The following is a 14,792-nucleotide window of genomic DNA, read 5'->3' as shown; positions in this document are numbered from 1 at the left end:
TGCAGGGCCGCCCGCCGCATGCTGAGTCACCGTATGCAAATTAGCTATTGTTTGCGCATTCGCCTGAGCAGCCAAATGAGCCGCCTGAGTCGCATTCGGCTGAACAGGCACATTCGTCGTCTGCACTCTCGGCGGCTGTTCATCCTCCTTCAGGGCCTCTTCCGTCGGCTGTTCTTTCGCCTCTAGGGCCTTTTCCGTCGGCTGTTCATCCGCCTTCAGGGCCTCTTCCTTCGGCTGTTCTTTCGCCTCCAGGGCCTTTTCCGTCGGTTGTTCATCTGACTCCAGGGCCTTCGTCGGCTGAGCAGTTTCCGTCGTCGGCTGAGCCGTCGTCGGCTGAGCAGTTTTCGTCGGCTGAGCAGTTTCCGTCGTCGGCTGAGCAGTTTCCTTCGTCGGCTGACCTTCCGTCGGCTTTTGCATGGCCGCCACAGCTTCCGCCCCTCTGCTTGACCCGTCGCCAGCTGCTGGTGGTGTAGCTCCTTGTTCGTCCATTGTGTCCGACGGAAAAGACAGGGAGGGAGGTGTCCGCGCGACGGAAAATAATTAGAGAGACGTCGTCGCCTCTTCGTACAGGACTCGCAGGAAACGGAGGGGAGGACTCGCAGGAGTAACGGAGGAGGAGAAAGAATATATCCCCCGACAACAGACGTCGTTGCAGCAGGAGCGCCGAGCGGTTGCACAGCAGGAGATTCCTCTTCATTGCAGCAGGAACGTCGAGCGGTTGCACAGCAGGAGAGCATTCCGTCGCAGGTTGCACAGCAGGAGATTCCTCTTCATTACAGTAGGAACGCCGAGCGGTTGCACAGCAGGAGAGCATTCCGTCGCAGGTTGCACAGCAGGAGATTCCTCTGCAGAGGAACGCCGAGCGGTTGCACAGCAGGAGAGCATTCAGTCGCACAGCAGGAGAGCGGTTTTCAATCGAGATTAATGGCAACGACAACCATGAAGTATGATATTCCACTTTTGGATCGCAACATCAGATTTACGCTGTGGCAGGTTAAGATGCGAGCGGTGCTGGCGCATCTGGACTTGGACAATGCACTGTTAGGATTTGACAAGATGCCCTCGACATGGACAAAGGAGGAAAAGGAACGTAAGGATCGAAAAGCCCTATCTCAGATTTACCTTCATTTATCGAATGAGATTTTGCAGGATGTTTTGAAGGAGAAATCCGCTGCTACGTTGTGGTTGAAACTGGAGCAGTTGTGCATGACAAAAAGTCTTACGAGCAAACTGGGCCTGAAACAACGTTTATATTCTCATCGCATGGCAGAATGTACGTCGTTAAGAGATCACTTGACTGTGTTTAAGGAAATCGTCTCTGATCTAGAGGCTTTGGAGGTAAAATATGATAATGAAGATTTAACATTGATCTTGTTGTGTTTGTTACCCTCGTCATATACAACTTTCAGAGATACAATTTTATATAGTCGTGATACTCTTACTTTGGATGAAGTTTATGATTCATTATTTTCTAAAGAGAAGATGAAACAGCTTGTCGGAGGATCTGAGGCTCAGGGTGAGGGTCTTATTATTCGAAGTATGACCCAAGAAAGAAGTTCTGGTGGTAATATGAGGAGCAGAACAAAATCCAGAAATAGAGATAAAATTTGTAATTACTGCAAGAAGAAGGGTCACATCAAATCAGAATGTTACAAGCTGCAGAATAAAAATAAAAGAGCTGATGAAAATCCGAAGGGAAAACAACCAGAGAAGTCTGGTGAAGCTGATGTTGCTGAAAATTACAGTGATGGTGAACTCCTTGTTGTATATGATGTTGATTCGAAGCAAAGTGAAGAGTGGATTCTTGATTCTGGTTGCACGTTTCATATGTGTCCCAATCGAGATTGGTTTTCATCATATGAAACGGTTTCGAGAGGTTCTGTGTTGATGGGCAATAATGCATCTTGTAGAATTGCTGGTATTGGGAGTAGGCAAAGAAATGAATAAAAGTAGTTTCCAGTGATATTCAATTTGCCAGGTTTATGTTAGTGAGTTTCTTGTTGAAGTTGCCAGATAGTTTTTCCACTTTGTAGTTTAACATCAGGTCTCTTCTTTCTTGCGAATGTGCAATTGTTGTCACTGTGGATCTGGTACCGTGCATCTCTCATTTTTTTTCCTCCTTGATTTTGTGATGCTTGTTGCATTGAAAGTTGCGCCATGGGTCATATCTTTTTTCCCCTTCAAACAATGGGGCCTACCACTTATATATATATATATATATATATATATATATATAGGAATTTGCTCTGCCGCGCGACAAATCCATGCGCACCCGTCCGCGACTCCGGCTTCTCCCCCGACGTTCGCCGCTTCTCCGCCACTGTTCACCGTCGTCCGGCCACCAACGGCCGCCGGACCGGATGCGTTGGAAGGCCAACTCGCCGGCTCTCCGGCCGGGCCCGGATTCCAGCCGGATTGTGGCCGGATATATATACAGGAATGATATCCTGCGCGATGAGTTTACGCGACTCCGTGCGCGACAGCCGACGTGGCGAGGAGTTTCACTGTTCATCTTCCACCGTGGCCGAAACGAAACAAAATCCTACAAAATCCCGCCTCTCCCAAAATCGCGCGGCTGATTCTCAATTCGAGCTTCCGTTGTGGTTGAAAAGGAAGCAGAGAAGGATGCGACTGCAGTAGAGGTGAAGAACGAGAAGGGTGGTCTGGTTGTGGAGAAGGCCTTGTCCTTCAGGGAGGAGAGCAACTTCTTGTCGGATCTCAAGGAATCCGAGAGGAAGGCGCTGTGGAGCTCAGAGCCGCCGTCGAGGAGGCCATCCTCAAGAACAAGCTATTTAGAGACGAGTTAGATCCGTCGGAGGGGAAGGAGAAGGTCCATGGAGAAGGGAGAAAACTGGAACTTGACAAATCTGCTGAGGCGAAGCACACCGACGAAGAAAAACCCGACCTCTCTACCCAAAACCCTAAATCCTATTCGCTCCTCTCGCGTCGCTGCGTTCGGCCCGCCCCCTTGCTCGCCTGTCGCTCCTATCGTTTCGAGTTCCCTACTCGAGTTTGGTTCCGTTTCAGGTTTCGACCCTCGGTGCGAACAGAGGAGGAGAAACGCATCGGAATCGAAGATCTCACTCTCAGGTATTGGATCGCGTTCTCTTTGGCCTCTATCCACTGTCACAGAATTTGATGTGATTCCTCTGTTTAATCTTTTTCTGGCTATTTAACTTGAAGATCTGACGTTTTCTGATATTGGGTTCCTGGTTTGCCTTCTTGCGCTGCTGTAGGTCTGGTGTTTTGCTTCCGATGAATCTTCATAAATCATTTTTTTATTGACAATGTGTTCTTTTGTAGGTTTTTTCTGCAAGATGTATGTTTCTGATTTGTTATATTATTGTAGATGGTGGAATTTGTGGTGTTGGTTCAATAATTTTATTTATTTATTTATAGTTACGCCCATGAAGATGTTCCTTGGATTTCTCATGTTATAGTCTTTGTTCATGAATTTGATGGTGAGAATCTCATAAATTCGTAGTTTATTTGATTTCCTCGTTTGTTATCGGTACCGCTTGGTGATCCTGTAAATTTCTTAGTGACACTAGGCAGAAAATATATTTCTAAAGCTTTTAGACTATGTTGCCTTTTCTTCTGGGTGTTTATGTATTTGGTTGTCATGTACTTAAGTTGTGCTGAAATAGGGTAAATTAGTTTGCCTTTGCAGATTTTGCCATTCAAAACATTGCATTGATGGAGACGAACATAGATTCAAGCACGGTAAGTTCTTGATTTCACCTAATTATGAATTTGCTGGTTGAATGGCGGAGGAGTTTCCTGATACCACAGCGAGGTCAGAGCACAACGCGGCTCATCTAGTGGAGGATCGATTCCTCCATTGCACAAACCACACATGACACAATGCGGTTTGTGAATTATAAAATTTCTTTCCTTCAAGCAACAAGTCTTTATGATGACTCAATATTGGATACAAAAGATTTTCCAAGATGATGACTTTGATGAGTTGTTGAATAATTATTAAGATTTTTGAATTTTCTACCAAAATGAGATTTATGCTGATTTGTTTTTACTAATGTTAATCTCATATTAGGCATTTTGGGATACACTACATTTTGATTTGTTTGTTCAACTTGCAGGGTGGTTCTTCATGGTCAGTGGCACCAATCCAAGCTGGTTTCGTGGCTCGAGTTGGTCGCCGTAAAGCTGGCACATGATCAGAATATTCTTCAAGTCAACAATGCTACTCTTCAGCCATTTCAAGAGAGGCTCTTCTTTTGTTGTTCAGTTGTCTGAACCCTTGCCCTGAGCTTATCTTTCATGTACTCTTTGATTGCAATACTATTTAAAATAATTTTTTGTCATGAGAATCTTTTGTAGGAATCCTGTTTCGACTTAAAATTATGTTTCTGCCTTCTTTGAGGAGGTGTTTGTTGTCATTATTTGCTGCAGCTTGTGCCCTCGAATTCAGGCTATATTAAGAGCATGAATATGAAGCATGATATTGAGAGCATCCCTAATTGCAAATCATGAACTTCATAAGATCTCAATTAGGAAACAAAAATGTAACGACGTCATTTGCCTGAAGAGAGCATGAATATGAAGCATGGTGAAAAACCATACACTTCCATTAGCAAAAGAATAATACAACCTTGTAGGAAAGCAAGTCCTAAAATGGAGGCAGACAATTGGTGCAAAAAATAAGGCAATAATCTAAACCACGAAAATTCTATGACCATGACGATGTATTTAAGTCCATTAGCCAGTTTCATCCAAAACCGGCTGATGACTTATTTGATATTAGAAAAATTAAATTTTTATATCTACATGAGTGAGGGAGTTCAAGGAACTTATTGGTGTCTTCGTACACAGGGTATTATCTCTGTAAAATTGAAAATAAAATTTCCACCCCAATCCACATGTCGAGCACGAGCGAAAAAAATTCCTGCTTCCAACACGATGTATCGCAATGCATTCTGAGTTGATGTACACATTATAGAGTGCAAGAGGAGCAAAAAAGGTGTTCGGATCATGTGCATTCGAGGTCTTTAAGTCCATCAGCCGGTTTTGGACAAAACCGGCTGATGGCTTATTTGATAATAAAAAATTTAAAATTTTATATCTATATGAGTGAGGGAGTCTAAGGAACTCATTGGTGTCTTTGAACACCAAGTATAATCTATGTAGAATAAAAAATAAAATTTCCACCCCAATCCACATGCCGAGCACGAGCGAAAAAAATTCCTGCTTCCAACACGATGTATCGCAATGCATTCTGAGTTGATGTACACATTATAGAGTGCAAGAGGAGCAAAAAAGGTGTTCGGATCATGTGCATTCGAGGTCTTTAAGTCCATCAGCCGGTTTTGGACAAAACCGGCTGATGGCTTATTTGATAATAAAAAATTTAAAATTTTATATCTATATGAGTGAGGGAGTCCAAGGAACTCATTGGTGTCTTTGAACACCAAGTATCATCTATGTAGAATTAAAAATAAAATTTCCACCCCAATCCACATGCCGAGCACGAGCGAAAAAAATTCCTGCTTCCAACACGATGTATCGCAATGCATTCTGAGTTGATGTACACATTATAGAGTGCAAGAGGAGCAAAAAAGGTGTTCGGATCATGTGCATTCGAGGTCTTTAAGTCCATCAGCCGGTTTTGGACAAAACCGGCTGATGGCTTATTTGATAATAAAAAATTTAAAATTTTATATCTATATGAGTGAGGGAGTCCAAGGAACTCATTGGTGTCTTTGAACACCAAGTATAATCTATGTAGAATTAAAAATAAAATTTCCACCCCAATCCACATGCCGAGCACGAGCGAAAAAAATTCCTGCTTCCAACACGATGTATCGCAATGCATTCTGAGTTGATGTACACATTATAGAGTGCAAGAGGAGCAAAAAAGGTGTTCGGATCATGTGCATTCGAGGTCTTTAAGTCCATCAGCCGGTTTTGGACAAAACCGGCTGATGGCTTATTTGATAATAAAAAATTTAAAATTTTATATCTATATGAGTGAGGGAGTCCAAGGAACTCATTGGTGTCTTTGAACACCAAGTATCATCTATGTAGAATTAAAAATAAAATTTCCACCCCAATCCACATGCCGAGCACGAGCGAAAAAAATTCCTGCTTCCAACACGATGTATCGCAATGCATTCTGAGTTGATGTACACATTATAGAGTGCAAGAGGAGCAAAAAAGGTGTTCGGATCATGTGCATTCGAGGTCTTTAAGTCCATCAGCCGGTTTTGGACAAAACCGGCTGATGGCTTATTTGATAATAAAAAATTTAAAATTTTATATCTATATGAGTGAGGGAGTCCAAGGAACTCATTGGTGTCTTTGAACACCAAGTATAATCTATGTAGAATTAAAAATAAAATTTCCACCCCAATCCACATGCCGAGCACGAGCGAAAAAAATTCCTGCTTCCAACACGATGTATCGCAATGCATTCTGAGTTGATGTACACATTATAGAGTGCAAGAGGAGCAAAAAAGGTGTTCGGATCATGTGCATTCGAGGTCTTTAAGTCCATCAGCCGGTTTTGGACAAAACCGGCTGATGGCTTATTTGATAATAAAAAATTTAAAATTTTATATCTATATGAGTGAGGGAGTCCAAGGAACTCATTGGTGTCTTTGAACACCAAGTATCATCTATGTAGAATTAAAAATAAAATTTCCACCCCAATCCACATGCCGAGCACGAGCGAAAAAAATTCCTGCTTCCAACACGATGTATCGCAATGCATTCTGAGTTGATGTACACATTATAGAGTGCAAGAGGAGCAAAAAAGATGTTCGGATCATGTGCATTCGAGGTCTTTAAGTCCATCAGCCGGTTTTGGACAAAACCGGCTGATGGCTTATTTGATAATAAAAAATTTAAAATTTTATATCTATATGAGTGAGGGAGTCCAAGGAACTCATTGGTGTCTTTGAACACCAAGTATAATCTATGTAGAATTAAAAATAAAATTTCCACCCCAATCCACATGCCGAGCACGAGCGAAAAAAATTCCTGCTTCCAACACGATGTATCGCAATGCATTCTGAGTTGATGTACACATTATAGAGTGCAAGAGGAGCAAAAAAGGTGTTCGGATCATGTGCATTCGAGGTCTTTAAGTCCATCAGCCGGTTTTGGACAAAACCGGCTGATGGCTTATTTGATAATAAAAAATTTAAAATTTTATATCTATATGAGTGAGGGAGTCCAAGGAACTCATTGGTGTCTTTGAACACCAAGTATCATCTATGTAGAATTAAAAATAAAATTTCCACCCCAATCCACATGCCGAGCACGAGCGAAAAAAATTCCTACTTCCAACACGATGTATCGCAATGCATTCTGAGTTGATGTACACATTATAGAGTGCAAGAGGAGCAAAAAAGGTGTTCGGATCATGTGCATTCGAGGTCTTAAAGTCCATCAGCCGGTTTTGGACAAAACCGGCTGATGGCTTATTTGATAATAAAAAATTTAAAATTTTATATCTATATGAGTGAGGGAGTCCAAGGAACTCATTGGTGTCTTTAAAACCGATTTTGTCCCTCGAATGTGTACAGATTTAGAATCTCCAGAGTCAGTTCCACTGTCATCATCTGAAAATCTTATTACAAGGTTATCATCTGATACTTTCTTGTGCCAAGAAAGAGTACGGTTATTGCTTGATTTGAAAGGAATCTGCTTTGTCTTCAATGTTTTACTATAATACTTTTTATCAGAAGTATGAAACTTTGTATTGGGTACAATGGAAGTATTACCTGGAAACCAACAAAAAGAATAAGAACCAAGGTTCAAGATAATACAACTTAAATCCAACTACTTAAAAAATGAAGCCAATACATATCTTTCTGAAATGTCTCAGAAAGTCTCATAATATGGCAAATTGTCTGACACCTAATGCATAAGAGAACCGACCATAATTATTGGTTTTGTCCACTTTTGAAGTAATACTGCCCACGAGGAGAATGTCCCTTCATAATTGGTTTTGGGTAGAGAGGTCGGGTTTTTCTTCGTCGGTGTGCTTCGCCTCAGCAGATTTGTCAAGTTCCAGTTTTCCCCCTTCTCCATGGACCTTCTCCTTCCCCTCCGACGGATCTAACTCGTCTCTAAATAGCTTGTTCTTGAGGATGACCTCCTCGACGGCGGCTCTGAGCTCCACAGCGCCTTCCTCTCGGATTCCTTGAGATCCGACAAGAAGTTGCTCTCCTCCCTGAAGGACAAGGCCTTCTCCACAACCAGACCACCCTTCTCGTTCTTCACCTCTACTGCAGTCGCATCCTTCTCTGCTTCCTTTTCAACCACAACGGAAGCTCGAATTTAGAATCAGCCGCGCGATTTTGGGAGAGGCGGGATTTTGTAGGATTTTGTTTCGTTTCGGCCACGGTGGAAGATGAACAGTGAAACTCCTCGCCACGTCGGCTGTCGCGCACGGAGTCGCGTAAACTCATCGCGCAGGATATCATTCCTGTATATATATATATATATATATATATAGAAAAAAAATACATTGGTAACTTAAATCTGAAAAAGTTTGTTTAATTGAACTGGTTTATTTTATAGTGGTCATTATTTGTATCCTTTAAATTGTCATATTATTCTAGATAATAGTTAATGACCTTTCTCTCTGCAAGTAATATCTGGCATCTTTATTTTATGGGTAATTTATTTTGTGAAGAGTGGTGATGATGCTACTAAATTCTTGGTTTAACATGATGCAGAGTTTTATATCTTGTATTACTTGGTACAGTTGAATCTCTACATCTGCAGTTGTTATCTTTCTGGTACTAGATGTTTGAGATAATACGCAACTCAACTTTGTGAACCTCAATTTAACTCTGTGAATCCAAGAACAACTCTAGTTATTGTTAGATTTTGTTTTCTAAATTTGCTCATTTTCAATCAAACTTTGTTAATATGTGTTTCAATGAACATCTAAAAGAATGTTCCTTCCTGCAGGCACCTGAACTGTGCTATGTTGTGGCGCTGCCTGGCCCGCTCCAGTTCCATTATCCCGGCCGCATGGTGCGCCGGTTCTGGTACCCGCTTTTACAGCTTCGCCCCATATGAAATCTTCTCGCGCCTCCTCGAGAAGCGGATCATCTTCCTCAACCGTCCTATCTTCGACGATATGGCTGCTGGTATCATCGCTCAACTTCTTTTTCTGGACTCTGATAAATCCAAGAAGCCCATACAACTCTATATCAACTCGCCGGGTGGCGCCATCACTGCTGGCCTAGCAATCTATGACATGATGCAGTACATCAACACACCGATCATGACTACCTGTCTCGAGCAGGTCATACAACTCCATGGAAGCGGCCTGCCCGAGACAGGTAGTCATGATCAGTGTGTTGATGTGCTACATCATGTCATAGATCGCTAGGCCAGCAGTGATGGCGCCACTCGGTGAGTTGATATAGAGTTGTATGGGCTTCTTGGATTTATCAGAGTCCAGAAAAAGAAATTGAGCGATGATACCAGCAGCCATATTGTCGAAGACTATCGATCCAGCTGTAGTTAGCTGATTATGATGTGTTTGCAATAGCACTGTCGTGACCCTGCAACCAAGCTCAACCTACATGCAACAAAGATGTAATTATGTTGCATAATTCTTGGGTGCAAATTGTCTTATATCATATCAAGACATCAGATGCACTATAAAAGATAATGGGAGCAACATAAAGTTCACAATTCCCATATATATTGTTCTCAAAAGCTATTTTATGATACAAAAGAAAAATGAGAGATTTTAGAGCAAGAGTGTTGAAATTGTCCTTACCTTGTCTGGGATGCGTACCCAACCCATTCTTTCAAATAAGACATAAGCTTCAAAGCATCAGAGAATGGCAATGACTGCAAGAAGAGCATTTGTCTGACTTCAACGAAATTCTAACATGTAAAAGAGCAGCATGTACAACTGTAATGGTATATATATGTGTATAGAACTGCATAAATCTGTAGTACCTGCGTGTTCAACTAGCAAACTTACTGCTGAACATTGAACAAGAAGTCATTGTATGATACTATTTGTACATAAAAAATTCAGGGAATTTTGGTTTCAGATAAATATTACAATGATTTATGTTCCAATTAGTTTCACAAGACGGACAAACTTTCTTTCAGCACCACAGAACTCGCACTTGGGAAAACAACAAATGAAATCTTTGGTTTCCTAAACTGAAAAAACTTCAAAAAAACAACAACATAAGAATACTTTATAAAACTGATGCATGGTTTCATGATAGTTCCTTCCACAGGATGGACAAATCTCAATGCCACTCTAATCCCACTTGATGCAAAACGATACTTAAATCTGACTACTATACTTTGACAATAATCTTAGGCATGATATGGTATAAAAACAGTAGTATGACAAAGAATTGTTACTAACCAAAAGTGTCTGTTCTAGATCATTGGTGTTAACATTTCCAAGCGTTTGGAGAACAAAATCAGATGGCGAAAGACCACGCATCATTATGTTTGGTTGAAACACTCCTTTTCTGTCCCTCTGCTCTTCCTGGAAATTAGAATGAGATTGGGGGATACTACAGTCAGAATATGGACTATTATAGATCAAAGATGGAAGCTACTAATAATCAATGTTTGTTTTAGACAGGTAGTGTAAGGAGAAGATGATCAAAGCCTCCAGAGTGAGTTCATGATATAAAGACACTAAATCATAAAGAGCATCATGTCAAGTGGCACATTTAAGGTTTATTTGTACCTTGTGTTGATCCATCCGTTTTATTTCAGCATCTGCCATGTCTAACGCATCAATGATCAAATCAGTCACACTCAGGGTTTCCTTGCCAGGCACACCTACAGATCCCTCATCTGGAACCAATTCTTTTGGTGCATATCTGTCTTCATTTAAATTGTCTAAGGCAGATTCAAATACCTCTTCCAATCTCTTTTCTCTTTCTTCCTGGACTTGCAGAAGGGTTCAAAAAAATACTAATCAACAGAAATAACAAAATGGACAACATTGCTAATTTTTTAATAGCACAAAAACAATATAACCATAATAAATTACCTCTATGAAGAAAGGTTCTTCAGTCCTATCCCAACGACGTATTGAACGATCATGTGATCCTGTGACAATGAAATCACCACGACTGCTAACAGCAAGGCACCAAACTTCAGCATGATGCCCCTCGAGAGTTAGGAGCAACTCAAATTTGTCAGCATCCCAATATTTCACTAGTCGATCTTTGCCCACACTGAACATATAATGAGTATTCCTGACAAACTTGACATCCATAACACTGTTGCAAAAGAATATGGAACCATATCAGCTATACTATATTTATTAACATACTAAACAAAATCAGGTGCATGGCACTCATGAAGACCTGTCAGCATGTGCAAAAATAGATTTGTGGCAATCTCCAAAGTCGAGACCCCAAATCTTCAAATTTTTGTCCGCTGAGCCACTAACTAGAATATCACCATCAGATGAAATATCCATACAGAGAACTGGAAGCTTATGGCCATAAAGGGAAAGGAAAAGTTTTAAGGAATCCATGAAGAAGACCTGAAAAATATTTGTTTGCCATCACCCAAAAGATGGTTCAGTTCGAGAAAAAATGCAAAGTATGCAAGTTAATGTGGAGAAATGAACTCCTTGTAGAATTTTTTTTAAAAAAAAAAGTCAATTGCTAAGCCCTCTCCTGCTCTATGGTTTAGTTCAAAACAATAAAGGTATGATTCTTCAAAATGCTCACAATCCATCGGAACAAGTAAATTTTTATTAACTAACACTATGACATGATATTGGCTAATTAGATAAGTTCCATATGATGCCAAATGATGTTGCAAACTAGGACAACTATGGTTATGCTGATAACAAGTTATGATCCCCCAAATTTCTTGACATGCTAGAAGTAACTTGTTGGTTTGCTAAAAGTGAGATTTCTAGCTGACTCTAACAAGATTTCTTTGATAGAAATTAAACCATAAGAGAAAACAATTAAACAAGTTCCAATACTGAAGTGAAATTGTCATACAGTATCTAAGGCTGACCAAATACTTGGAACTACCATGGGTTGTTAGTGTAGATGCTGACCAATGTTGAAACATATTACATGACAATTTCAATGATCCATAAGGGTAAAAAAGCATTCAAATATGGAGTGGTATGTTGGATCTAATATACAAAAGTAGGCCATATGTCATGGCCTGTGTGCATAGGAACTCAGTCATGTCAGTATGCACTGACAGATATTTGATCTTCTAAAGTAAATTTATTTGTAAGCACAAAATTCACTATATTTAAGGTTTGTTTATGCTTATATGTAGGTGAATGTCCTCAAATGGTATGACAAATCAGTGATCAGCATGAATTTATTTATATTTTGATGTAACTTGAGATTTAAGGTTAGGCAAACAGGATATTACCTTCTAGAATCACTAAAACCAAAAGTTCACTAGACGCAGATAAGCACAAAAAATTGTTAAGGCAAGAAATTATTACCTTGATTGCACACTTTTCCAACAGAGAAACAGCTATTTAGAGTCTGGACTAACAGAGATTGCTAAAACATCTTCATCCATTTTCAAAGTTCTCACATTTGTCACACTTAGATGTTTAGGTTCCTGCAAAGGTTAATACAGTTAAACAAAAAGAATGCTTTAATTATATGTAAGGCATCTGATTCGAACCCTATGGTATACCTATACATTTATCATAACATTTACAAGAATAGATACATACCAACACATCTATGACAATTTAAGCACTAAACATATTAGAAGAATGTTTCAGATACCAAAGATCATTAGGTGTTATAGCCAGAAAACTCACATTATCTGATTTTTGCTTGACCGTATATTCCCAAAATTTTACATCACGGTCGTCACTTCCTGTAACGAAGCCCTGTCCGCCAATAGTTCCATTTTCATCTGGAAGTTGTACAAGCGATCTTATGGAATCAGCATGAGCTTCTACTACTTCAATGCAACTCCCACTACCAACATCAATTATCTCCAAGGATCCACTTTTGGATCCAACTAGGGCATAGCGGTTTCCAGGTACAAAAGAACTACATAGTCCATATCCAGACTCAATAGTGCGGAGGCAAACTCCAGTAGTGGGGTTCCAAATCTTTACAGAATTATGACTAGTTGACATCAAAAGATCATTATCTGAGCTAAGTGTAACACTTCTGATATCTGAGCGATGCCCCTGAAGCTCTATTGAATACAATTTGGATATCTTATCAGAATCAACTAAATGGGTCTCTAGCATGTTATTATTCAAGGATAATGATAAAGTAGCAAGACCAACTTTGGGATCACTAGGACAGAAAGCAATAGAAGAAATTTTCTTGCTCACACGTAACATCTGAAGAAGTTTAAACACGTCTGACACCACAATAGTTGGGTGCTGAAATTCCTGGCTGGATAAGGAGTCTGCAAGCCCTCCATTTTCATTTCCTCCAGCCGCATCTCTTGTCAAAAGTTTCTCTTTCTTTCGGTGAACACGCCTCTTGGCTTTCCGCTTTGCTTCATCATCACTGAGAACTCGATATATTTCCACAAGTTTTCCAGCCACCTGACACGCTAAAAGGTTTCCAGACTTGTTAAATCTCAAAGCAGCCACTCTATCCTTGCTCTGCCTCTGGATTTCACCAAAGTTCTTCAAAAATTCCCACTTGCTTTCCTTCTCGACCACCTCAGCGTTCCTTTTTATTTCATAAAATTTGAGTTCAGAGTCTGCTGATCCAGAGACCAAAAACCTTTCCATAGGATCAACATCTAGCGACCAGATTTCACTGTGGTGTCCACCAACTATCTGTACACATTGCTGCAACTCAAGATCCCAAACCCTCATGAACTTGTCCTTGGAACTAGTGACAAGCTTCTTTCCTGAATCAATAAATACAAGGTCGGTGACCTGAAAAACAAACACTTGTTTCTTTCAGGATCAAAGAAATTTAGAAATAAAAGGAAATAGCTAAAAACAAAGGGCTTGCCTGGTCTCGATGGCCACGGAGCCGAAATAGCCCTGCTTCACCGACTACATCCCACAGGATGACATCGCAGTCCTTGCCACCAGAAGCAAGGAGGGAGGTGAGGTGGTTATAGCGGAGGGCAGTGACAGCAGATTTGTGGCCATTGAGAGTCGCCTCACATGTAGCCTTCTCGCAGTCCCACAGCCGAATGCTCCCATCAGCGTGCCCGCTGGCGATCTGAAACATCAATAACAGAAGATGGGTATGATTTTGGTAGTAGTAGTAGTGGAAGAATACACAGCTCAACCGAAGGTGAGGGTGAGGGGTCGCTTACAGATGTGGACGACGAGGAAGGAGAGGCGGCGATGGTGGTGACTGCGAGGGTATGGGAGGAGCGCGTGGAAGATGAGAAGGTCTTAAAGGCGAGACCTTGCTTGAGGTTCCAGACGGAAAACTTGTCAAGGGCGGGTGCAAGGAGGTGCAACCCTGAGGGATCGTAGGCGATATTAGCGTCGACAGAGGAGATGACGCCGAAGACGAGACCCGGCTCGTACCGGAGGTACGACTTCACCATCACGGACGGACGAAAGCGCTACCCTCCGGGCTCCTGCTCGGCGGCGGTGGATACGGCTCCTGCTCGGCGGCGGAGGCAATGCGACGCTATCGGCTGAGGTGCGACGATAATCACGGCTCGGGCTCGTGCTGGTTTAGGGCAGGGTTTTAGGAAGCGGCGAATAAAACCTAGACGATGTTAATAAATTTACGGGAAAAAACCATTAATTATAAATTTATCATAAAATTTTAAAATTAATAATTTTATTATTGAAATTGTAAGCTCATATTAAATAGATT

At 41.1% G+C, this 14,792-nt stretch overlaps 1 protein-coding gene across 1 annotated transcript; it reads right to left on the bottom strand.

Annotated features, from left to right (window-relative positions):
- Window positions 1-9,483: 9,483 nt before the first annotated feature.
- LOC141847659 (U3 small nucleolar RNA-associated protein 12-like) lies at window positions 9,484-14,544 on the bottom strand. Its single transcript, XM_074735717.1, is given in 11 exon segments — window positions 9,484-9,562; window positions 9,767-9,840; window positions 10,379-10,504; window positions 10,712-10,912; window positions 11,021-11,252; window positions 11,340-11,521; window positions 12,461-12,498; window positions 12,501-12,582; window positions 12,791-13,882; window positions 13,962-14,177; window positions 14,275-14,544. Coding segments are annotated over 11 exon segments (2,541 nt in total). The 5' UTR covers window positions 14,515-14,544; the 3' UTR covers window positions 9,484-9,504.
- Between the last annotated feature and the right edge of the window lie 248 nt (window positions 14,545-14,792).

The sequence above is a fragment of the Curcuma longa genome, chromosome 16 (genome assembly GCF_044706935.1).
Source record: "Curcuma longa cultivar G26 ecotype Majalengka, Jawa Barat chromosome 16, ITB_CL_G26_1.1, whole genome shotgun sequence".
Taxonomy (NCBI): Eukaryota; Viridiplantae; Streptophyta; class Magnoliopsida; order Zingiberales; family Zingiberaceae; genus Curcuma; species Curcuma longa.
Note: the sequence above shows the minus strand (reverse complement) of the source record. Positions and strands in the feature narration are given on the sequence as shown.